This window comes from Danio aesculapii, chromosome 14, assembly GCF_903798145.1.
Source record: "Danio aesculapii chromosome 14, fDanAes4.1, whole genome shotgun sequence".
NCBI lineage: Eukaryota > Metazoa > Chordata > Actinopteri > Cypriniformes > Danionidae > Danio > Danio aesculapii.
The window spans coordinates 34,387,065-34,414,718 of record NC_079448.1 but is presented as its reverse complement, the minus strand read 5'-3'; the positions used below and the strand labels follow the sequence as shown (position 1 = coordinate 34,414,718).

Here is a 27,654-nt window from a genome sequence, read left to right as displayed (position 1 = left end):
TTCCTCTCAGGTTGTGAAGAGGCTGTGGTGAAGTTTCATTAATGTGTATGACTCAGCCATGGGAATCACATCAGCTCTACACCCAGCAGAAAGCAAACCCAGAACAGGCTATACTGATGCAAGACACTCATCACTGTTGCAAAATGTGTTTATTTGGAACTGAAAAGGGATTATTCATGAAAATTAATGATTTTCTCACTCTTTACTTGTTTCAAACTTCTATGAATTTGTTTTCTTCTGTTAAAAACAAAAGAAGGTATTTTGAAGAATGCTGAAGGCCTGTAACCATTGACTTCCATTGTTTTTTCTACTATTAATGTTAATGGTTACAGGTTTACTGCTTTCTTCAAAATGTCTTCTTTTGTGTTCAACAGAAGAAAGAAACCCATAAATGTTTGAAACCACTTGAGGGTGACTAAATAGTAAGAATTTTCATTTTTGGGTGAACTCTCCCTATAATGTTTGATGTCACCCAAATTTTAAGCATCCACAGAATTGTTTAATTATTTATCCTTCTTAATACTGTTCCAAAATCCAAGTAGCTATTCATAAATACTATTTAGTCACGTCACACATTAAAATGAATGTTTTACAAAATCATGTTGAAACTATAGTACAATAATATAATATGGAAATTCCTGAATCCCAGACACCAACATTTAAATGGTTTCTAAAAGATGAATCACTGTATGGCCATCTGAGATTAGGCATGAATTTAAACATTGATTTTCAATAATAATACCTTACAGTGCATTGTGAATGTATGCCACTACTCTTTGTGAACCCAGACCACAAAACCCAACATAAAGGCTCATTCTGAAAATGTAGCCTCTCGCTACAGCTCACCGATTACCTCCATATGAACGGCTTTCCTGCTGGTACCGGTTTGTCTTGTTAGCTCACCATGTATGTCGACGGACTTGAGATGCAGAGAGAAGTTGATCACGACGATGGTCTTTGTGTCTAAAGAACAGTTCTAGAAAGCGTGTAAGACCAAAACAGAATCCAAAAAATGAATTAAATAAGTAAATAACAGTGTGAAAATGTAAAACAGGGTAAAAATCTGATGAGGGCTTTTCTTCTGGATTGCTTTTTAAAACTGTCGGTTGGGTTTAGGGAAGTGGGTGGGTGGGTCAATCGTTGCTTTTGAAAATACTATTGGTTGGGTTTAGGGAAGGAGGATGGTGGGTCAGTCGATCGGTTAGTCAGTCAGTTAGTCAAACAGTCAGTCGACAGCGGCCTCTGGTGGATTTAAGTGAGAAGAGCAGGTGCGAATGGCACTCGCTCAATTGAATTTTGAGATCTAAAAAAGTGTAACAGTGGCCTCTGGTGGATTAATGAAAACAAAAACTGCAAAAAAAAGTAGCTCCTGGGACATATTTGGCGCTCTCCAGAAATGTATGTAGAGGTACGTTTTCAGAATGAGCCTGGTTCTTATGTTGCGTGGTTATACTTTAGGCAATAGCCAAAAATACATTGTATGGGTCAAATTTATAGATTTTTTCTTTATGCCAAAAATCATTATGAAATTAAATATAAAAATCATGTTCTATGAAGACTTTCTGTAAATATCCTACTGTAAAAATATCACAACATAGTTTAAAATTAGTATTATGCATCGCTGAGAACTTAATTTAGACAAATTTCAAGGTGATTTTTCTCAGTAATTAAATTTTTTTTTTTAATTCTCAGATTCAAGATTTTCAAATAGTTGTTTCTAGGCTAAATATTTTGACCATCATCAATAGAACACTTCAGCAATCTTTAAAAAAAGACACTTATGACTGTTTTTCTGCTCCAGTGTCACATTTGTTGTTTTCTTGATACTGTGATGCTTGTCAGGCTTTACAAGCGGATAAAACTGCTGATTGTTCACTTCAATCCAATGTTCTTTTCTTTATTGCTTCGCTATCAACATAACAGAAATAATTTCATATTTATGAGAGTTTATGGACTCCAATTAACTGCTGTGAGTTCATAGATCACACAAAGAGCTGGTTCTTTAAATGCCTGTTTTTAAAAATAAAGCACTAATTGCACATAAATAAAATGCAAAATGGCATAATTGTCAGCATAGTTGACAAAATGAAGGAGAAATTGCTTGCCGCATAATTTATTGTTGACATCAAAGATGGCGCGTCTAATCAACTCAACAGTGTTTTGATGCAAATTCATCTGTCACTCGGTATAAGCAAGCAAATAAGACTGATGCCAGCATGGACAGGTTGCGTGATGTGGCCTCATGCTCAAAAACCATGCTCAAAACTGAGCAAGCTTTAAAAAAGGACCTACATGGTTGTAAATATGATGAGATTGGTAGTGAATGTAATTATTAATGCATTTGTATGCATGCTGCTATGAATTACTGTGTTAATCTATCTGCAACCAAATTCAAGATGCACTCATTTATTAATCTATGGTCACATTGCATATTTTTTAATGTTGATTTTTAGTTCGTCATTTGATTTAGGGCTACAACAAATTGTTATTTCACTAATAAATTCAAATTACAATTATTAGAAAAATTAATTGACTACAAAAACGATTATTCAGTTTTGCAATTTGTTCAAATATTAAAGTTTAAGTATGTTTTGTCTTGATGCTGTTGGTAATGTTGACTAATTGTTTCTAGGCATAAACAATATATTGGCTGCCATATCAGCCTGTAAATCATTCATTCATTCTTTTTCCTTTCACTTAGTCCCTTATTTATCAGGGGTTGCCGCAGCGGAATAAACTGCAAACTACTCCAGCATATGTTTTACACAGTAGATGCCCTTCCAGCTGCAACCCAGTACTGGGAAACACCCATACACTATCATTCGCACAAAGTCATACACTACGGCCAATTTTGTTTACCCAATTTACATATAGCACATGTCTTTTGGACTATACATATATCTACACACATATATATACATATATATATTTATTTATACACACTATATATATATATATATATATATATATATATATATATATATATATATATATATATATATATAATCTAACAAAGATTTTTATTTATCGGCCTAAATAATAGTCAACGGATTGCAAATATAAAGCATTATGGGTAATCTTCATGAATGTTTAGTGTTGGCTTTTAGCATGTGGCTGTGTTTCACAGCACACAAACAGGCAGAAGCGCAGCTGTGGAGGGCTGTAGTATGAAATGTGTGCAGTCATGCACAGAGAGCCGTGTGTTTATGTTGTTACCTTAAATTCAAGGGCAGGTCGGCAGGTTTTTTCAGCCAGAGGGGAATACGTTCTGCTCTCTATCTACCTACACACACACACACACACGCACGGACACACACACGCACACACACACAGTCTGTTCGGCAGTGATGGACTGTACTTTGTCCTCTCCTGTGAAGAGCAGTCTTGTTGAATGAGATCTTGAGAAGGAAAGCAGTAAGTCAGTCCGTGTGGCCTCACCATGCGCTGCCATCTTTAAATATGGCCCATTCATATTCTGCCTTACAGGGGGGCACACACACACACATAGATTGCTGCATTTTTGCCTACTGTTTGTCAGCATGTTGGATTTAAGACCCACAGTGCATGGATGAAATATGTAAATCATTTGTTTCTCTACTGGACATTACTCAGCTGGATTCTTACATATTGTAATTATTATAATGAATGAATTGCTAATTCATTCTTGACTTGTCAGTTCTTGTAATACTGATGCTTTATTAGATGAGCGAAAACTTGCAATTGCTGTTTGAGTTTCCATTTGTACAATATTGCATTTCAGAATGTTACTTAAAAAGTGCTTAATATGAGTCTTTTGTGTTTCCAGAATGTGTCTGTAAAGTTTCAGCTCAAAACACCTATCAGATTATTTATGATACCTTTCTGAATATTGAAATGTTCTGCTCTGAACACAATCTAGCTGTTTTTGTGGCTTGTGCTTTTAATGATAGTTCTAGCCACCCACTGTTCCCAGATAAGCAGCACAGTGACAGACGTGAAGGAAGCAGATCAGAGAAGTTTGTGAAAAATGCTTCAGTAAGAACTTTCCCAATGATTAGTCGATGCATATTGTTGTAGAGTTTATTCAAGCCTTTCTGCAATGATGAATCACAAATACAAATACAAGTCTCTGCTATTTCTGCGCAGAATTTTGGTAAAAATCTGTGGATTTATGTGGAATGATTTTGGGAGTATCATAACTAAAACCTTAATATAGGAAATAAAAAGTAATACCTTTTTAACTTGTATTTAATGTTTACAATGCAAATCCAATTAGATCCACTTTATTTGGTAACCAAAGCAAGTCTCTCATATGATATATCTACTAAAAGACAGAAAATATTACTTTACAAACTGTATTGTGAATAAATTATATAAATATTTTCATATTAGTCAATAATATTACTGAGATTAATTTTAAAACTGAATAAATATAAATTTACACACATTTATACAAGTAAATAAACAGAATTAATGATGGGCTAAAAACCTGCAGGATTCTGCACTTACAGATTCCGTGTGGGCCGTGTGGGCCGTGTGGGCCGTGCCGGCAGCTAGCTCTCTGCAACTCTCACATGGTAGCCCACTGAATGCTACGCAGGGCTGCGCCTGGTCAGTACCTGGATGGGAGACCACATGGGAAAGCTAGGTTGTTGCCGGAAGTGGTGTTAGTGAGGCCAGCAGTGGGTGCCCAACCTGCGGTCTGTGTGGGTCCTAATGCCCCAGTATAGTGACGGGGACTCTATACTGCTCAGTGAGTGCCGTCTATTGGATGAGACGTTAAACCGAGGTCCTGACTCTCTGTGATCATTGAAAATCCCAGGATGTCCTTCGAAAAAGAGTAGGGGTTTAACCCCGGCATCCTGGCCAAATCTGCCCACTGGCCTCTGACCATCATGACCTCCTAACCCTCTCCATATCATAATTGGCTTCATAACTCTGTCTTCTCTCCACCTATCAGCTGGTGTGTGGTGTGTGGTCTGGTGAGAAATGGCTGCCGTTGCGTCATCCAGGTGGATGCTGCACACTGGTGGTAGATGAGGAGATTCCCCCTCTATGTGTAAAGCGCTTTAAGTGCCCAGAAAAGTGCTATATAAATATAAGGAATTATTATTATTATTATTAGCTATAATTAACCAAACGTTTTAACTTCTCTGTCAATGTTTCACAGGGCTTTTTTTCTTAATATGAATTTAAGGTAAAACATGTTTATTAATGTTGTTTTCAAGTTTAAAAAAGTTAATTTTATGTTATCTAATAACTAATGTTAATAAATGAGAACTTATTGTAAAGTGTTATCGATAATTATGCAATGTAATACATGTAACTAGACAGTTTGAGTTGTGCTGATCCACAAGTTCAACTAAACTAGTGCAAACAGCATGGAAAAGCAAGCTGGTGTAAGCTGGGCTTGTCAGAAGGTGTTTATGTGTGAGAATGTGTACTCAGTTTCTGCAGTGTTCAGACAATGAGAGTCACAGTCAGATGTCACTAGAGACAGACACAATGACTCCAGGCCATAGAGAAATTCAGTCTAGCTCAGCATTCAGTTCAACAGCATCCAGTTCAACAGCATCTGTAACAACTAGAGATGACATACCGCTATAAATCTCCACATGACAAGTATTAGTCTTCCTCTGTGATAATGATGATAATACCTATAACCTGGAATCTGCCTCTACAATCTGGAATTGGTTTACTCAGGGCTGTACAGTGCATCAAGAAATGGTCTCTGCAATGAATAAATGAAGCAGCGCATGTGTGATACAGGTTTGGATGTGTACAAGCCTTTTTACAAATACACATTTTACTCCAAATGCACTTTGTACCATCAGTCAAGTGTTTGAAATAGCTTGTTTTTGTGACCAGTCATGGTACAGTATCATATAGCCAAATGAGGAAGAAAGCATATAGTACTGATTTATATACACTCTAAAAAAACGTTGAGTTATTTATTTAAGCCAATGGTAGAGTTAAACATATTTGGTGCTTTGTTGGGTTATTTTTAACCTTTATTGGGTTATTTATTTAATAATAATAATATTTAATTACACTGAGTGAAGACTGCTCCAGCTGCTGGAGAGTCTCTACAGCACACAGATCTCCATATTCTGCTCCTTCAACATATGATTTCCTGCTTGCACAGTTTATAAATATCTTTTCTGTTTCTTCATTGTTTGTTATTCTTGATTTATTTTAACAAAAGTGAACTTAAAATGTAATGGAAATAAAGCATTTTCAATATTTTAGAAAACCATGTTATTTATTTACACAGCCATAATTCTAAAATAATAGTAGTACTAATAATAGTCTAATAATAGTAGTCTAATAATAATAGTAGTACTAATAATAGCAGTAGTAATACCAGAATAGAAAAGATAACATTTATTCAAAATGACCCAATGCATTAAGTTATACTATATAACCCAATGCATTGTGTTGAAATTACCCCTAGTTAGGAAGGTGCTATAAAAACTGGTAGTTGGGTTATATGTTTGGGTATTTTTAACCCAACTTTTTTAAATGAGTACTTAATGTTGCTTTACAAATATGCATTATTCAAATAAAAATACCCAGGATGATTTGAAGAGCACAGATTGTGTGTTAATTGTTCTTATGTCTTATCAATGGGTCCCCATGGGTTCTGAGTTTGGAATCAGAAGAAAATAAACTTTTTCAAGGCACTGGGAATTTCTTAAAAATAAACATACACAGATGCAAGTCCTTGAAAATACTTGCATTTATTTCGTGCAAGGATATTGTGAAAAAAAAAAAATATTATTTCCTCCAGTGCGCTAATGTTTTATTTCACCAGCACTTTGTGGCTTCTGTATTGATTTACATAAACTATGTGCATTTACATGTTCCCCATATTGTCATGATGTTCATATGCAAATTTCTTTTGATAATCTGTTGCCCAAATATTTTAATAAATGTAATGTTGACTAGCTTTTCTTGTTAAGATAATGTGAACTCGTGAGGCAAGAATGACTAAATTTTAATACATGAGCTCTTGTCAAAGAAATTTATTCCAATGTTAATATCAGATCATTTTAGAGAACAGGATAGGATGTAAATCAAATATCATTTCTCTGTCATATAGCCAAAAATAGATCCAAAAACAATGCTTTGTTGTGTGAGAGCCAAGGTTCTCAACAGACGGCCCGCGGGCTGCATCAGGCCTGTTGCTTTTTAAAGTACCCAAGAAATCTAAACTAACCATATGATTTTGTCTGCTCACATTGCCAGTTTTGTGGTGAACAATTCATTTAAATTCTAAATTGTTTCCCCCTCTAATCTTTCAAATTGAAGTCTGAAAATGCACTTCCTGTTTGTTTTCAGTTAAATTATCAGATGACGTGATTTTGAGGTAATGGTCATGGCTAACATACTTAACCATGTTAGTTTAACAGTCAGTTTTGACAACAAACAGAAATGGTGAGCAGGAGCTGTTTGTGAGCTGTAAAACCCTTTTTCCGATCTTTCTGAATGAAATGTCTACTTTACTACATCCAATCAGGCAGCGGTAGAAAAAATAAGTCACGCCCACTGTTTTCTCATTTAAAATTTTGTTTCTCTAGGAACTGTGTCACAATGCGAAGAAAAAAAAAACGACAATCTCAGCTTTTGATTCATTTGGACTTTAAAATGTGTCATGCAGCTGCGCAGGCTAGTCAGCTCTCATGTTGCTGCATATAGTGAAACACTAGGGCTGTAACGGTACATGTATTAGTCCTGAATTGTCACGGTACGATGGTCATGGTTCAGTTCACATGCTCTCATGGCGAATATAGAATATATTCACAAAGAACTCATTTTTTTCTGTCAGAAAACGCAACACATCAACAATCACCAGTGGTTCCAGTATTTTCCGGTGTTATGACAACTTGCTACACGTAAACAGAAGGGCAACACTAGTACCACCTCTAAGTTCTTCTGATTGGTCCGCTTCTCAGAAACTTATAGTATGTGTCATATGGAGAATGCGTCCGTAAACAATGGAAATATAAGACATTGTCTCAACATGTGAGCTCGTAAGTCAGTCTGTGACTGTTTTCTACACACACATGATACTGCACAGCTGGATCTGCTGCATGGATGGACACCGTGCTGCATTTTCAATCAAAGAGGTTTCAGTTTTGAATTATGAATTCATAATTATTGTTTTCTATTGTTTTAGGAGAGGGCTGAGATTGATTTTTGAACTATGAATTCCTAATTAGTTTCCTAATTATGAAGTTTTATTTTTAATTATTGTGTTTAATATGTATTTTTGCATCACAAGAAGCTCTTCAGCTCTGTAGCTAAATGTGACAAAACACTTCTGCCTGTTCAAAATAAACAGAAAAGGCAAGTACTGGAGATTTGTTATTATTTCAGTTGTACCACACCGGTCCTGAACCGTGACACCAAAACCGAGGTACATACTGACCCATGGCTATGAATGAATCACTGTATCTCATGTTTAATATTTGGCCCTCAACGCCACCGATGTTAAGAACTTTTGTTAAACACATAAAAAACTGAAAAATGTATCTTACATGGTAACTGTAACTTTGCTCTCTCCTGAAATGTGTATTCACGTTAAGTCCTTGAGTTTGAGGTTAACTGGAAAGTTCCTTGAATTTGGTGTGAAAACCCTGTAACAGTTTAAGCATTACTACTGTACATTTATTTATTTTTACTAAGCTTGAAGTATTTACTTTAGTGTGGTCGGTGTGTAGTTATGATCGATTTCTCCCTCAAGTTTCCAGTATGAATGAAACAGATATTAGGTTAAATGTGTTCTTACAGCACCTTATTATTTTTTATTCTGACTTTATCTGAAAGTGTAAACAAATGAATTATCCTCATTGATATGTTTGTCACAATAAATGCAAGAAAAGTGCAAGATCTAGTGTTAAGCCCATATTTCTACCAACACAAGAACTTTAATTAGGCACTGTTGTTTAATAATGTATGCCATGGTGCTTTCAGTCATTTTAAGCCATGTCTCTTGCTTAAACTCTCTAAATACACATGTAAGCAAACTTGCCACCCCAGTTTCATTAGGACCTAAGGGAGCGTATTTATATTAAGGCTGAAGCCAAGGTGACTCATGATGATAAATGAATGTGGGCGTAAGGTCACCCCTTTGAAAGCATATCAGCACCTTTACGTTTGCATTTAAATTGGAAGTATCTCAACATCTAAATTAATTTTCAAAGCCTTTGAAGAAAAGTGAGGCTGGAGAAGTAACACTAGACCCCTATTAAGTCTCAAATAGGATGCGTCTGATGTTCTCATGCTCTGCTGATTGAATATTTGTCGTGATTCATTTGTGTGTTCACTGTAGGAATAGTAAATGAACTACATGGCTGCTGCTGGTGGACTGGTGCTTGATTCATTTAATTTATTGTGTCATTGGATACACCATTAAGTGTGTGAAGTTGACTCTGGCTGGGCTTGAGTTTCCTAAATCATGGAAAACCTGCACATATTACTGAATTTAAAAAGGGTTTTTTAATACACTGACATGTAAATGTTAGATTTATTTACATGTTTAAAAAAGATGCTCATAAATGTGGTGTTTATAATGAAATATTTTGATAGTTTGTTCGATTAAAAATACAGCAAAGGTTCCATATTAATAGGATGAATTAAAATAAGAGAAAAATTCTATTTTAAAATTTTATAGAAAATAGTCATATTGACCCCAGGGCGTCATGGTAGCGCAGTGGGTTTCATGATCGCCTCACAGCAAGAAGTTTGCTGGTTCGAGCCTCGGCTGGGTCAGTTGGCATTTCTGTGTGGAGTTTGCATGTTCTCCCAGTTTTCACGTGGGTCTCCTCTCGGTGCTCCAGTCCAAAGATGTGGTATAGGTGAATTGGGTAGGCTAAATTGTCTAGTGTATGTGTGTGAATAGGAGTGTATGGGTGCTTCCCAGTGATGGGTTGCAGCAGGAAGGGCATCTGCATATGCTGGGAAAGTTGGCGGTTCGTTCCACTGTGGTGGCCCCAGATTAATAAAGGGACTAAGCTGAAAAGAAAATGTCCGAATGAATATTGACTCATATATATATATATATATATATATATATATATATATATATATATATATATATATATATATATATATATATATATTTATACTGTGTACTTTACTTTGCCTCAAGCAATCGTTTGAACTGCTTTACAGTGAATGCAGTCTCAAGAGCTGTTAGTGCTGTCTTTCTGTTTCTCATGATTGCTGGTGTTCTTGTTATGTGTCCGCAATCTTCTTCACTCTTGTTTCTGCTTAAAATTGATCCTGGATGTGGAACTTTTTCTCCACATGAGTCAAATAGGTGTGACAAATGTATTTTTCAGGCCTCAGATCACTTGTACATTTTTCTCACGCATGCACGCACGCACACACACACACGCACGCACGCACGCACGCACGCACGCACACACACACACACACACACACACACACACACACACACACACACACATATATATATATATATATATATATATATATTAGAGGTGTGAACCTACACTGGTCTCACTGTTCGGTTACGATTATCATGCCATCGATTCGGTTCAATTCGATATTTCGGTGTGTCACGGTGCATTGACGATGCTTTCCATACACAGTGTTATATTTTGGGGGGTGGCTATGCTATAACAAGCTGTCTGTATAAACACACACACACACACACACACACACACACACACACACACACACACACACACATGGACACACAGCACCACACTGTCTCTCATTCACACACATACAGAAACATAGACAGCACCAAACACACACACACATACACACACACACACATATAGTCAAAATAGTCGAATAATAAAAATTAGTTATTAAAACTATTATGTTTAGAAATGGGTTGAAAAAAAACTTTTTTTCTATTAAATATATAATAAAATAATGTATTCTTGACATATTAGTAAAATGTCTAAAAACTGATAAGATGATGAACGCAGGGAAATAATTGTATGCTGAAGAATGAGCTTCTGATAAACATTTGCTTTCTCACATGTAACTTTATAAGAGATGACACTCCTGCAGAAAGCATCCCCTAAACCATTATACTGGAATATAAACTAGAATGTTAAGCTTGCAGTTAAACAGTGGTCTTTATAAGTGGTTCTTCAAGTGGTTCCAAACCTTTATGGTTTTCTTTTTTCTGTTGAACACAAAAGAAGATATTTTAAAGAAAGCTGAAACCTGTAACTATTGCTATCCATAGTAGAATAAAACAAATACTATGGGAGTTACAGGTTTCTAAATTTCTTTAAAATATCATCTTTTGTGTTCAACAGAAGAATGTCAACTGGGCTTAGAACAAGTGAAGGCAGTTGCCACATTAACATCGATAACTTTGAACAATCTGTGAACGTTCTCTGATTATGATCAGTGTTTTTAGAGTGCTCTTCAAATTTCTCATCAGTTTTTTTATATTGTACTTCAGGATTAATGTGTGTTACCTCTGAAACCATTCATCCTGCCACTGGTTTTCCTCATAATAGTTTATGACATCACACTTTGCCTTTTCCAGCAGGTTTGTGTTTAGAGCTGGTAGGGTCAGTTCTGGGTGCCCTCTGATTATCTGTTAGTCACCAGCTGCATGTGTGCATGCCCTGTGCGTCACAGTGAGGCATCAGGTGGTCTGTGTGCTGGTAAATGGAGTGATGTGATGGGTGACGGGGCGATGAAGAAGGGTGTGAGATGATGACTCTGTTACTCCCTCATTCACCCTCATTCACAAGCATACATTTTCTGCAAGCATTAGTATATAAAATACTAATAGTGTCTTTGTCAGTGTTCTTTATATACTGTAGTAAGCTCCAGTCTTTAAAAGATATAAACATATAAAATGTCTAATATTTTCACTAATTTGTGTAGTCAATTTAAAAATATCCATCATTACAAACTGTATAGTGCAGAAGGGCTCGCAAAATCCTGTAGCTCGACATCCCGGGGCTCCAGTCAGGCTAACAAAATCTATCTTCACCTGACCAAAGGGCTAGTGGGAGTAAAAATATATTTTAATGCCTTTACATTCACTTAAAAATGTGATAATCATGTATGTGCTGTGCTGCTGATATGACAGCAATAAGTCCACTTTTTTTACTTGAGAAATGCCACAATATAAACAATTAACTCTCATATAACGCAGTGTTTCAACCAATGCAGGGCACTGAAGCACACAAACACTCATCACTCACACTGACACAGTTCGCACTGACACAAAGATTCAGATGCAGAAATAGCCTGAGCTAAGTGTAAAATTTAGTAATCATACGTGTTATATTTAAAATCGCTTTAACATGTCTATAGCAGCATAAACTGAACATCTGGATTTGTTCCGTTAGCTATTACACACCACAGATTTTTTATTTCCTCAGCTCCAAATAACGACTACAACAAAGTATCTAAGGTTTTTAAAACATGACATTTATTCAGGGACAACTAAAATAGTAACAAAAATACATTCATTTCTTACCTCAGAATTGTACAGAACTATAGAGTTTAATTGGACATGTCTTTTTTTTTGGTTCGTAAACAAGCAGTTTCACATCATTATGTTCACATCATGAGGCCTATCTAAGCTGTGGGAAATCTAAAATATCCTATCTTTATGCAATTACTCAATATTTAAATAAATATACATTAGTTAGTCAGTCAGACTGTAAATAAATAACCGTTCAATTAAGTGTTTTAAAGGATTCGAGTGTGCGCATCTTTTTTAAATTGCACTTAAGGGATAGTTAAAATGAAAATGCACTCACTTCTTCTCACTGTCACTGCAGTCTATCTCATTGTCGTCAGATGGGATGTGCATAACTCTGGGATCCTGCTCTTTACTTCCATAGAACAAGCTTACATCCATTTTTCTGTCAAAATGGTTTAAAAGGTAAAATTAAATGCAAAATAGTACAATATGTCATAATGATAAAATGTGAAAATGCCCACATGTAATGTCAGTAAACACATCTTGAAAAGTACCACTTATCGCACAACGTTGCCCTGAGGCAACGAAAAGAAAAAAATTATTTCTGAACATAAAAACTTCTTAACACCTGACAAAAGTCTTCTTTACAACTTCACAAATACACACATTTTTTTCTGTACAGTTTTTGTTACTTTAAATTAGGTTAATTAAGCAAATAATCCTAACTTCTTCACATATGAGTCAGAAAATGAAGTTCCACCTTTGAACGGTGCTAGATAGTGACTCCCAAATCTTATTGTATGTTTTATTGATACTTTTAAATATTAACATTTTAATTGGTTTCAATCAAAACTTTCTGTTGCCTGAGAGCAACGCTATGCTGTAGAGGGTTAAAGGGGCAGTTAACCAAAAATGAAAATGCACTCACTATTTACTCCCTTGTTTCAAACATGGTTTTAGTTTTTTGTTGTTATTGTTGAACACAGATAAAGATATTTTGAAGTGTTTTAAGCTTTCTTTAAAATATCTTCTTACATGTTCACCAAAAACAGAGAAAGAAACACAAACAGGTCGGAATTGTAAAGCAGGAGTAAATGCCCCCTGAATTATTAGCCCCTCTGTTTATTTTTTTCCCCAATTTCTGTTTAACGGAGAGAAGATTTTTTCAACACATTAGTGTATTACTAAACATAATAGTTTTAATAACTCATTTCTAATAACTGATTTATTTTATCTTTGACATGATGACAGTAAATAATATTTTACTAAGTATTTTTCAAGACTCTTCTATACAGCTTAAAGTGACATTTAAAAGCTTAACTAGGTTAATTAGGTTAACTAGACCGGTTAGGGTAATTAGGCAAGTTATTGTATAACGATGGTTTGTTCTGTAGACTATCGAAAAAATATATAGCATAAAGGGGCTAATAATTTTGACCTTAAAATTGTTTAAAAAAATTTTAAACTGCTTTTATTCTAGCTGAAATAAAACAAATTAGACTTTCTCCAGAAGAAAAAATATTATCAGACATTCTGTGAAAATTTCCTTGCTCTGTTAAACATCATTTGGGAAATATTTAAAAAAGAAAAAAAAATTCAAAGGGGGGCTAATAATTTTGACTTCAACTGTAAATGTCTTCTGTGATGAAGCTCAGAACTGAAATCATTCAGATTTTACAGGCAGTAGCAAGTTAGTTATAACCACAATAAAATAGTGTAATAAGTGTTTGCTTTTTTAACCTGATTTGTAAACATTTTTCAGTTTGTTTTTAATTTGAGAGTAAAATAAACAAGTCAGATGTTTATTTTAGTTGCTGTTAAAATATTATCTCAGCAAACGTTGAGTGTCAAACTTCAGTATTTGATAAAAAATATATATTTTGGTTTTTAATCTGATATAAATTGAGCTATAAACAGTAGAGATCAGTCATATAATCAGCAAGAGCTTCCACACTTTCCTTTCCCCCCTACTCTGCTGTTGCATGTTGACTGCTGGAAAATATTCGTTTTGATGTTAAGTAGAGAATAAAAGGTTTAGTGGTGTAAAGAAAAGCTCGATTTCACCTCTCCCGGAGCTCCAGAATGACACAGCGATAAAAATTAAATCCATTTCCTCAAGGCTGTGCAAGAACATCCCCAGAGACCAAAAAAGTAGTCTTGACTCAGTTACACATGATATTTAAAGTGCTGGTATTTTAAGCGCAGGCTCCCTCAGGGCTGCTGGAGCAGCTGATGGTGATGTTCACATCCTCGTTTTCATCAGACGCTTAACTGGCATTTCGTGCAGAATGAGAGTGAACGAAATTACTTCTGACTTTACTTCATTTGAATGGTACAAACCGAGACAGTCCAGCAAGATTCTGTGCCTTTTTGCTTTTCATAAAGTGTTTTTTTTTCAGTCTAATGACAAGACAACATCCAAAATATAGTTTAATTTATAGCACTTTATCAAATTGTGCCTGTTGTAGACATAGACCGGTATAAGTGTCTTGGGTAAAAATATCAGTTTCATGGTATCATGGTATTGGGATTACTACTCTAAAATAGGTTCTTTTTAAATGTCTGTTTTTTTCTTCCATTGAACACAATATATTTTATTTTAGGAAACGGTTATAATATTTTGGAACAATCATGTCAGGCTACATAATTAAAGTAAAAATTCAACCTCTGCTGTCTTCATCAGTTTTATAAAACACAGATTTCTTTACAAAACATAAAAAACACATAAAAAAAAACTTACATATACCTTAGGAATGGTATAACAGAAAATGTTTGCAGTTTTTTTACTTTTACAAACTGCGGTAAACCTTGAAGCCGGTTATCGTCCTGCCTAATCTATAGATTTAAAATAAAACACATATTTTTTTTCTTCCACTGAACCATAAATCTTCACTTTAGAACTACTTTCATATCAGACTTTTATTCATATCTGTATGTTCAGAAGGTTTTTTAAAGAGCTATTCTCAAACATAGTTCAAAAAATGTGAGGAAAAATCTATTTTTAGAACTAATATTCCAACATTCCTGACCATTATCACCAATAAAGCCTAGAAAAACAGGGCATCATTATATTGTAAACCGGTTCAAATATTACTTTCGACTTATAAAAGAAATAATTTATTCCTTAATTATAGTTTTGTAACTATTAAATTGCTTTAAGTTCAAAATTGTAATATATACATCAGTGTAAAACCTCTGAATGGTGGAAAAACAAATTTCTGTAATTGTGTACCTGGGTCTCCACTTTTGCCATGGCCTCTTTTGGCTTTAAAAAACGTTTAACAAAAAAGTTTCTCCTTTCCCACGGCTGTTGCAATTTCTAGCCAAGAATTATTGATCAACTGGTTATCTCTATGATCATGGATCATAAAGATGTCTGCACAGTCGGACCTGTTTCAGACAAAATCTCTTAAAAGTGGTTCATGTTCAACTCAAATCAAACTGTTTGCTCGAGTCTCAAAAAAATACATGCACTCCGCCAGCCGAAATCATGTCACGTGCACCCAAAGTGAACCTCCACAAACACAGCAATGACGTCACATTCGCCGCACGCACTCAATCAAACTAGCGGATGCATCGAGTATAAACCAGGCTTTACTCGTTTGTCGCAGACGTAAGTGAAGAGCGGAGGTTGGGGTGGGGGTTGTCGCAGACTAAGGTTAGGAGGGTTGGGGAGATGGAGTGTGTCGCGGACGAAAGGGAAGAGTGGGGGGGGGGGGGGGGGGGTATGGGATGTCACGAACAAAAGTTTAGAGCAGGGCGGGTGGAGTGGGTTTGTTTCGTGTCACGTACGAACAGAGTTGGGGAATCTCTGAGAAAAGTGAAGAGCAGGGGTGCGTGTGAGGAGGGGGATCAGTAAAATGAGGTACAAATTAAGCCCTGGGTTTAGCAAAGGAAGAGGATGGGTCAGTCAATCGGTCAGTCAGTCAGTCAGTCAGTCAGTTAACAGCGCCCTCTGGTGGATTTACTCGAGAACAGCAGGTGCAAATGGCCCTCAAAAGAGAAATTTGAAATCTCAAACGGCTTATACAGCGGCCTCTGTTGGATTTACTTGACAAGAGCAGGTGCAAATAGCACTCGAGAGAGAACTTTGAGATCTCAAATAGTGCACACAGCAGTCTCTGGTGGATTCACGAAAACAAAACGTTATATAGCGGTACGTTTTCAGAATGAGCCATTTTTGATTTAAACAAAACATTTTAGAAAGTGTACTATATATATTGTTCTTAATAAAACCAGTCATCTGGGTCAGCATAAAGACAACCATGAGATCATTTTTTTCATTCACCTGCGGTGTCTTGCCTTAAACTTTCTGACCTCAATCTACTGCTAGCTCTCGGCCTAAATGCGCGAAGCCAGCTAATAATTCAGAGCCGGCTCATAATTCAGAGCTGTTGATCACGTCAGTCCCGTCCTTGAAGCCTTTGTGCTTTGAGGCCGCTGTAAATTAAATGTTCTGATCTTTGACATGCAGTGCAACTGTAACCCATGTTCACTTCTGGTCTATTATGGATTACGCCATCACCAATCATTTAGGTTCTGACTTTTATTGCCTCCCTTGATTAAGGGTCATTTTGCATCCGACTCGGGACACACGATACCTTCAACTCAGGGGCAAGGTGATGTAAACAGAGGAAGGTTATGCACTCTGTATCATTAAATCCTTTCTGTGGAGTGTCAGCGATGGGCTTTCAGCACCATGGACAGCGGCATTCGTCATTCCCCATCAGGCCACAGGCTGACAGCTCATTTAAAAAACCCAGCTGATAGTGAAGGTGGAGCTACGACAGGCTGCTGCTTATCCATCAGGCTTCATGCCAGACATTTTTTTTCATGGTTTGGCACGTCGTGTTGCTCAGAGTCGTAAAGTACTCTTTTAGCACAGTCCGGTCCTAAATATGCCCCTCATTTTAATTGAGGTTTATGGGGCTACTGTTAACACTACTATTAATAAATGCATGGATGGACCTTCAGAATGCTTTGGAAAAAAAAGGAGATTGTGTTATAGAGGGAATAAGAGACTGCTTGTTCTCCTTTAGGTATTGTCAATAAAAAAAGAAAAGCGGTGTGTATGAAAATCTGGCAACATATTTGTTTAAGTACTTTTATATATATATATATATATATATATATATATATATATATATATATATATATATATGTTAGGTACACTGTGGCCATCAAGGGATGGACATTGTCAGCAATATTCATGTAGGCTGTGGCGTTACTAATGGGCCGAAAAAGGGTGCCCAGAAAATATTCCCCACACATTACACCACCACCAGCCTGAACCGTTGATACAAGGCATGATGGATCCTTGCTTTCATGTTGTTGACGCCAAATTTTGACACTTCCGTCCAAATGTCGCAGCAGAAATCAAGACTCATCAGACCAGGCAACATTTTTCCAATCTTCTATTGTCCAATTTTGGTGAGCCTGTGCGAATTGTAGCCTCAGTTTGCTGTTCTTATCTGACAGGAGTGGCACCCGGTGTGGTCTTCTGCTGCTGTAGCCCATCTGCCTCAAGGTTAGATGAGTTGTGCATTCAAAGATGCTCTTCTACATGCATTGGTTGTAATGAGTGGTTATTTTAGTTACAGTACTGTTGCCTTTTTATCAGCTCAAACCAGTATGGCCATTCTCCTCTGACCTCTGGCATGAACAAGGCATTTACTATAGTGTTTTTGAACCATACTATAAAAATAACCTATTTAAATTATATATTTGCTCTGGTATCACAACAACTATAAACATAACCCAATACTCAAAAAAACATTCAAAAACGCTATAATATTTACTATAAATCACCATAGTATTTTCATGAGGTCATTCGTCAGCGATTAAAAAAACCGCAAACGCGATCTCCGCCAATGGTGACGTTTCCAGGTGGCAAAACTGCGAGATTCGGGAAGTGTCAGACTTCTGATGTATTTTTTGAGCCCTCCTCTTACTGCAGACGTTTACATTGCAGTCAAGGCGAGGCGCACCTCAAACGAGCCTATTGTAAATTTGTTTCAGGACTTGTAAAAGTGTTTTGTATCTTGTTAATTTTTTCTAAAATATAAGTTTGTTTCGTCCTTGGTAAAATTGTTTTTCCTATGTAATTGTGTCTTATGATAGGTAAAAATGTTTTTCAAAATGTAAATTTGTCTCGAACTTAGTAAAAGTGTTTCACAGTTTATAATATTGTTTTGCACTTCCTGGCCACCATACTTTTTGACTGCAACATCCCTAAAGTAGAATGTAGTGTTGACAATTGCAAAGTCATACTCTTATTTCACAAAATTCCACATGACTGACTTCTCTCACCAGACTAAGGAAAATCTAGAGTCAGACTTCAGTCTCCAGTATAATTCATTTCACAGCTTAAAATAGAAGGTGGCTGTCAGAGCACCTGCACCTCAGACCAAAGTAAATTGGTCCCCAAGTGTTCCTGTATGTACTTAAACCCGTGAAATCCAGCAATGACAGGCCTTCCCTTAACCACCATTAATGTTTTTGTCTTTAATAACATGTCTGAACAAGAGAGAGAGAGAGAGAGAGAGAGAGAGGGGGTGAGCTGGAGTTTTAATACCTCCGCTGTTAAACACACTGGCAGTAGTTGTGTTTGGCCTCAAATCATGACAATGGAAAAACGGCTTGCTATAAAACTGCAGCCTGAACTTTATTAGTACATTTCATCTCTGGCAAGACTGTGCAAGCACCAGGAAATAAAAGCGTCCATAAACTTCTCACAGTATGTGCCTGAATTAATACAGTGAGCATCAACCTGCATTGTGTTTTGACAAGTTCAGAAGTCAAGGACTAATAATATCAGAATTACTGTAATGATCGCCTGGATGGAACGATTTTTTTCTACATCAGAATGGTATAGTCTGGTCGGCGCCCTTGGTGTAGTGGTTGGTGCGTCGACACATACTCGTGGTGCTTACAGCGACCTGAATTCGATTCCCATCTCACGGTCCTGTGCCAATCCTTCCCCTCTCTCTGCTCCCCATGCTTTCCTGTCAATACCCTCTACTGTCCTATCTATTAAAGGTGAAAACCCAGAAAAAAGATTTTAAAAAAAATTTAATGGTATAGTCTGTAATGTATTAGTAGTAACTGTAAAATCCTAACCTAAAATCCTAAAAGGTCAGATATGTGGTTTCTGCATACTCTATATAGGGTTTATATAAAAAATTGGTATATTTTTATAAATTATACGGTATGAGGCAATAGCAAAAAAGTGCACAGTCCAGTTTGTCCTAAACAGGAGTCTGCTTTTTAAGGCCTTTAGTGACTCATGAGATGACGTTGTAAAGATTGAAGCATTTTGTTCTGTCAGATGACCTGATAGATACATGTGCTACTCGCAGAGGTTTAATGTGTTTCAGATGTGCTGTTTTCATCAGTAAATACTGAGTAACTTGCATTTAACATACAGTAGATATTCATTTGACATACAGTATATAGGCTAATTAGGTTAACTAGGCAGGTAAGGGTAATTAGGCAAGTTACTGTATAATGATGGTTTGTTCTGTAGACAGTCGAAAAAAATATTAGCTTAAAGGGGCTAATAATTTTGACCTTAAAATGGTTCATAAAAATTCTAGCCGAAATAAAACAAATAAGACTTTCTCCAGAAGACAAAATATTATCAGACATACTGTGAAAATTTCCTTGCTCTGTTAAACATCATTTGGGAAATATTTAAAAAAGAAAAAAAAATCAAAGAGGAGCTAATAATTCTGACTTCAACTTTATAAACATACATAGACTCAACATTATTAGCCCTCCTGTGAATTATTATTATTATTATTTTTTTCAAATATTTGCTAAATGATGTAAATCAGGGCAATGAGTTTTACACAGTATTTTCTATAATATTTTTTTTTCTTCTGGACAAAATCTTATTTGTTTTATTTCGGCTAGAATAAAAGCAGTTTTAATTAAAAAGAAAAAATTTTGGTCAATATTATTAGTCCCCTTTATTCTTAGCAATATATTTTTTGGATTGTCCACAAAACAACCCATTGTTATACAATGATTTGCCTAATTGACCTAACTTGCCTAATTAACCTAATTAACCAAGTTCCATCTTTAAATGGCACTTTAAGCTGGATACTGGTTCATTCATTCATTTTCTTTTCGGCTTGTTCCCTTTATTAATCTGGGGTTGCCACAGCGGAATGAATCGTCAACTTATCCAGCACGATTTACACAGCGAATGGTCTTCCAGCTGCAACCCATCACTGGGAAACATCCATACACACTCCTTCACACACATTCACTGCGGACAGCTTAGCCTACCCAATTTACCTATACCGCATGTCTTTGGACTGTGGGGGAAACCGGAGCACCTGGAAGATACCCACGCCAACACGGGGAGAACACGTAAACTCCACACAGAAATACCAACTGACCTAGCCAGGGCTCAAAGCAGCGACCTTTTTGCTGTGAGGTGATTGTGCTACCCACTGTGCCACTGTGCTACCCTGGATACTAGTATCTTTAAAAATATCTAGTAAAATAGGATGTACTGTCATCATGACAAAAAGATCAAATAAATCAGTTATTAGAAATTAGGTATCAAAACTATTATGTTTAGAAATGTGTTAAAAACGTGTCTCCGTTAAACAGAAATTGGGGAAAAAAATATGCAGGGGGCTAATAATTCTGACTTCCAACTGTATACCATACACTGTAATTTAGCAAAAAATACTTATATACAGTATGTTAGCCAAATACTAGCATCACATTTCAGAAGTATAAAACTAAAGTGCTTATTATAATTATCTTTATCTGTACAGTATTTAACTTGTGCATATAAGGCTTAGTAAAGTAAAGAGTTACCAGCAAACACAGCTTAACTGTCAGCGAGAAACTGCAGTTTGGGGTCTCGACAAGAGCCCAAACATTCCATCTAGTAAAAGCACTGTCAAACATTATTCTTGTTTTACCTCTCTGTCTGTCTGCCGCTGCATATTTTGTCAAGTCTTCGAACTTTGCCATGCACTTTCAGAAGTGAATCTGAGTTTTTTTCCCTTGTAACTTGTCAGCTGTGATTCCACACCCTTAGCCAGCCTGGAGCAGTAGCCACACCCCGAATTCTTGCTATTGGTTTAGCTGGAAATTGATTGACAGGTTTAGTACTCCACTTAAGAGGCTCAATATTTACACTTTGAGGAAATAAGCCCATAAATAGCAGACTTTATGAAAAGCCCCAAATCCTAAAAGTCTCACCTTAAGGGTCTTATTTTGTAGTTAATATGGGCACACTGTAGTTAATGCTTTACAAGAGCTCCTTCAGGATATAAATGAAATTGATCAGTGCTTTCTACAAATGATTTTTTGACTGTGTTTTTATCATAAATGAGAGTGCAGACACATTAGCTCATAATCAGTACTGGAACAATGACAGCTGTTCATAAATGCACGTTGTATATAAATAATCTTCCATAATAAAGTGCTTCCTCTGTGCATGTGTGATGCAGATAATGCCTGTGCTGGAAGATCATGCATGCTTTCACAGGATTGATTATCTCTCGTACTGAAGAAATCAGTTTAGAAAAAAACGTGATGCATCGCAGTAAGTTTGCATGGTGCTCTGTCCATAGACACACTGTTCTGTACCCTGGTCATCAACCTCTGAAATATGTGATTTCAGTAGAGGAGAGCCAGACGAGCTCCAAATCCCCTGCCTGCTCTGACTTTTACCACATTATCCCAGATCCCAATGCTTAACTAACTGCTGTCGTATTGTTTCCACCATTGTGATGTACTTTGTATTAGGGCTGGGCGATATCAGATTTTATTTAATTTAATTTTTTGATTTTATTTTATGTTTTGGATTTTTTTCTTGCATTAAAATAGATTCAATCCTTTTAATGTCAATAATGAATAAATGTCAAAAATATTTCACGTTTTTTCTCTTGATGAACAGGAAATATTTATAATTAATCATTTTCATTAATATCAACCTGTACATAGTCATACAGACAGGAAGACAGGAACTTATACTCTATACCTCCATTCATTTTTACCACATGTTTTTATACACGAAAATTTCACCAAAATATTTTTTTGAGTTATTACATTAGCCATTAAATTGTTTTATTTATTATTCAAATTTTATTAATTTGATTTGAAATTTATCTTTTCATCTCTTAAAATTTTAGTCACTGTTAAGAAAATGACGGGTTGTGTCAATAAAAATAGTGAAATGTTTTGTTTTGTTTTAGTTATTTTATTTTATTTTATTTTATTTTTGTATTTTTATTTTATTTTTTCTATTTTTATTTTATTTTGTTTTGTTTTTATTTAATTTATTTTAGTATATTTATTTTATTTTATTTTTTGTTTTGTTTTATTTTATTTTAGTAATTTTGTTTTACTTTTATTTTATTATACTTTATTTTTTATTTATTTATTTTTTGTATTTTTATTTTGTTTTGTTTTTTACTTTTTGTTTTGTTTTTATTTTATTTTATTTTAGTATCATTATTATTATTTTATTTTATTTTGTTTTATTTTAGTAATTTTGTTTTACTTTTATTTTATTTTACATTATTTATTTATTTATTTTTTTGTATTTTTATTTTGTTTTGTTTTTATTTTAATTTAGTATTATTATTATTTTATTTTATTTTATTTTATGTTATTTTATTTTTAGGAAAAACCCTGTTAAAATGACCCTGATTTTCACATTATTGCATAATTTAATAAAATCTAACTTCATAATCATTAAATAAATCGCCTAGTCCTATTATGTATTAAGCTTTTCTTTGTCTCCCTCACTCTTCTTTTCTTCTCTACCTGTATATCAATCTGTTCTATATGTTCTGCTAATCTTATTGTTACAGTTGATGCTTATTATTATAACTTATTGTTACCATTTATACTTTGTCTCTTTTCTTTGCCTGTTTTCTCATTGTGTTCAATTAGTTATGTTGCTTTGAGCGCTATCTCCCTTTCTAACCCTGCGTTCATTTTGTTGTGGCCCGACCGCAGTCCAGGATGACGCTGCCCCAGGTACCCAGGAGTACATTATGTTGCGGCAGGACTCCATCCATTCTGCGGATATAAGGGGTAAAGGCTCCCCTTTTCGTGCTAAGTGTCACGAAATCTTCTGCTGCCCGCTGAAGCAAGTCGTCCTCAAAGAGAACTCAGAGCCCGAAGGTTTGTGTGCAACACATCCATGTTTTTTCTTTACCTTGCTAATGCTTTTGTATTTTAAGTTTAAGTTTCATTTGAACTTACTTTTGCTTTGGTTAAAAGCTTTTGGTTTGTGCATCTTCTGTCTGTGAGCTGTATGTGTGTCTTGCAGAAACAGCTGGAAGCGTGTGATGTTAAATGTTATGAGGCCACACTCCTCCTTTTCTCTGTGTGTGTGTGTGTGTGTGTGTGTTTCCTAAATGTGGACTTATGCTTTAAACTGCACAACCCAAAAGAAACATGCTAATCAAAAGGATAAGAGTTGGCTCTTTCTATAGAACAATAATAATTGATTTTATTTTATTCAACATTTTAGGGAAATTCTTGGTTATGGATGTGACATCTCTCTGTTATGAATGTGACAGATGTAAAAATGCCACTTTTGTGACTTTGGTTAATCAAATATAATTGTTTGAAAACACTGACAAAGGCATTTTTGAGTATGTTTACAGTACTATAAAATACAAGCCTACTCAAACATCGTAGAAAGAGTTTCGTTATTTTAGTGAAAACTTTATTTTGTTCATGGCAAGGTTGACATTTCCATGGAATTGCTCATATCCCAAAATACATCCTCAAACCAGTTAGATAAAGAATATCTGAAAAAACAATAATTTAATGTTTTATTCATCTCAAATTATGCATATTAAACATTTTAAACCAATTTTTTTAAAAATATATCGCCAAACTATAACTTTACATGAACTAATCTAAATATATTTTAACTATGTTAAGCTTTGAATTGGCTTTGAAGCTTTGAATGCCATTTTGTAAATATTATTTGAAAATAATGAATTATTATTTGGTTTCCATTTGCTGTCATTTTTAATGAAATGTCTGAAAACATGGAACATTTTCATTTTGACCTATTAACATTTTCAGCAAATAAATGCTCTAAATCAGAAGTCTTCAACCCTCTTCCTGGGAACCCACTGCCCTGAAAAGTGTATTTACAACCTGCTTTAGCACACTTGCTTGTGTATTTACAAATGACCCTAGCAATCTCAATAGCTGCTTTAGGTTTGCTTTATCTGTGCTGGATTGTGGGCCTCCAGGAGCAGGGTTGAAGAACCAGGTTCTAAATGATAAAAAATATTATTGAAAGACACATTATCAGTTATAGTTTCTAAAATAGAGCACAAATAAAATGTAAAGGCAAATCCAAAAAAAAAAAAAAATGTAACTTTGAAGATGTGTCTTAATATAGTACAATAATAAAATAAAACATGAAATTGCTTGATTAAAAAAAGTATTACAAAATTATAACTTCATTCTTGATAATTTGATCTCACGTGATTAGTTTTTAGTGTCATATGATACCAAATGACTTTGTACATTGACTCTAGTTTTTGAGTTATATAGTTGTTTTCTTTGAATGTTTGAGACTTCCAATTCATTAGCCATTATAGAAAAATGCTAAAATGCAAGAAAAGCAAAAACAATAAATAGTAGTAAAACTGTTAATGAGACAACCCAGACTGGACATGATAAAGCAAGTACATTAAAGTAGAATGTTAAACACCAGTTTTATTAGCAAAATAACAAGCTGTTTTATGTACAGTAGCTAAAAATAAATGAAAGTGGATGACACCAAAAGCCAGACACATTAAGTTTACAAATGGCTGCACCTGCTCTTACATGAAGAAAAATGTGGGCATTGCAGCCCCTTTATAAAAAACCCTTCATTCTGAGCCAGCGAATGAGTGAAAGATGAGGAAGTTTCACAAGCATTTAAACTCCACCCCTCAATAAGCCCCTCCCCTTTGAAATCTCTCACTTCTTTTAATTTAAAGGCATAGTTCACCCAAAATAACAATTTACTCACCATTGTTGACATCCATAGTAGGAAGAAATACTATGAAATGCCAGTTTCCAACATTCTTCAAATAATCTTCTTTTGTGTTCAACATTTGGAAGAAGAAGATGAGAGTAAACGATGACAGAATTTTAATTTTTGGGTGAACTATCACTTTAAACCAGATGCTTCCCTCCCCCACATTAGGTCTACATGTTTCTACGGTAGATGCATATCTGTTAAATCGCTGCCCATCTGCTTCACAAGCAATAGTGTGTCTGCTTTCAGAAGGGCTGGTCCGAACCCTCCGTCTCTTTGTCTTCCTTTCCCATTTATCTGGCTCTTTCTGTCAGGTGCATGAGGGATGCTGATGTCTGCTAATGGTCGTTTGTACACACTGGGTTATATATGCGGTGCTGCATGCGGCTGAATGCTCTGTTGTCTTGGATTGTTTTGGAAATCTGGTAGAGTGTTAAGATGTGATTTGAAAAAGTGCTTTTCTTTTCAGACTCTCAGATCTCTGGGTAAGCCATCAGCAGTCACCTCAAGCCTAAATAAATGAAGTTAAACACACACACAAGCCGCTGTGCTGGATGACATATGAATTGTTCACGCTTCGCTGGGATGCGGCACTAGATTGATGGATAATTTAGTTGTCATAGATACAGTGCCTTTACTGCTGACAAACATGTGCCTAATCAATTATTCAGTAATGGTTTATATTCACGGTCATTACTACCTCATTTCGGCACAATATATAGAGTTGTTGAGGAGAGCGAGAGTGAGTTGGACGCAGGGGATCTTTTCTGTGTCCGTTTGTGGTAAATTTATATCTGTCTGGATCCTGCTGCAAACAAGAGGACATGAGTGAAAAAGAGGAGGGGAAGCTTATAAAGAGGCAGACTGGAGGACTGCAGATCTATTATTCAGTCTGACTGAAGCTCTGCCTGGACGTGACTGAATTTGCTAAGAAACTCATGGGTTTCTTCTGAAATGTGTTTATGATCACTGTGCTGTCCAGGGTGAGGGGGGTAGTTGACCTCGAAATGAGAATTCATCTTTTATGCATTCTCATGTCGTTCCTGGTGTTTTTCTTCCTCAGAGAAACACAGGAGGAGATGTTTTGCAGAAAGTTAACACTGCTCTTTTCCATACAATAAATGCGAGTCAGCCTGTCTGCAACAATTTCCACCTTCAAGCATTTACAAATGTTTGGTCTGTCATTATGATTATATGATAACTTTTATATACACTCTACACCACTAGGTTAACAGCCCAATACATGCAATTACAGATGAAGCCAAACTTATGAGGAACAGGGTATCCGAGGGGTTTAAAAAGTCTTAAAATGTCTTAAATCTCAAAAAATTTATTTTAGGCCTTAAAAAGTCTAAAGTCTACTGAAATATTGTGTTGTAGATCTTAAATCTTTTTTTAACAGGTCTTAATTTTCCTCTGTTCATCTATAGCTACCCAATCTGGCCATTAACCCAATAGCTACCCAATCCGGCCTTGAAACCTGCAGAAACCCTGGAGGAAAAGTAACACTGTAACAGTTTTAATTGATTAATAATAATTATAATAATACCTGATTTGTTCTTGATTTTGCTCTACAGGTGTTTTGGAATATATGTAATAGCATACATGTATTTCAAGTCATTAAAAAACATATATTATTTTATTATATATTCTGTAACATTTGGGACTAAGCATTTTCCATTTAAGCTTTTTACATTTATCAATATGTTCATATTAATAACTCAGGACAAGTTGTATTTTCTTGTATTTTGACTTGAAAGCCATTACTCAACCCTCAGGACATAACATTTGTTATTTTTAGTCAAAATTTTTCACAATTCTCAAGTCTTTGTCTTTCCTGGAAACAATATATTGCACATTATTGTGATATGTGTTGGTGAGGATATGAGTAGGGCCAGACAGAATCTGTGGACATTTTTAGCTATTTCTGCGCTGAAGTTTGTTAAAAATCTGCGGATTTATTTGGAATGATTTTGGGAGTATCATTACTAAAAACTTAATATATGAAATAAAAAAGATTTTCTTTAATAACTTTTATGTACTGTTTACAATGCAAATACAATAAGATCCACTTAATTGGTAAATAAAGCAAGTCTCTTATATAATATAGCTACCAAAACACAGAAAATATTACTTTACAAACTGTATTGTGAATAAATCATATAAACATTTTCATATTTGTGAATAATATTACTGAAATTAATTG

General features: G+C 35.3%; 1 protein-coding gene across 2 annotated transcripts in view; it reads left to right on the top strand.

Annotated features, from left to right (window-relative positions):
* Positions 1 to 27,654, top strand: part of fgf13a (fibroblast growth factor 13a) — a 229,078-nt gene that overhangs the window by 83,387 nt on the left and 118,037 nt on the right. For both annotated transcript variants that reach the window (XM_056472339.1, XM_056472340.1), the window contains exon 3: positions 23,411 to 23,578. In XM_056472339.1, the coding sequence (XP_056328314.1) occupies positions 23,411 to 23,578 (168 nt within the window). The remainder of the gene's footprint in view (positions 1 to 23,410; positions 23,579 to 27,654) is intronic.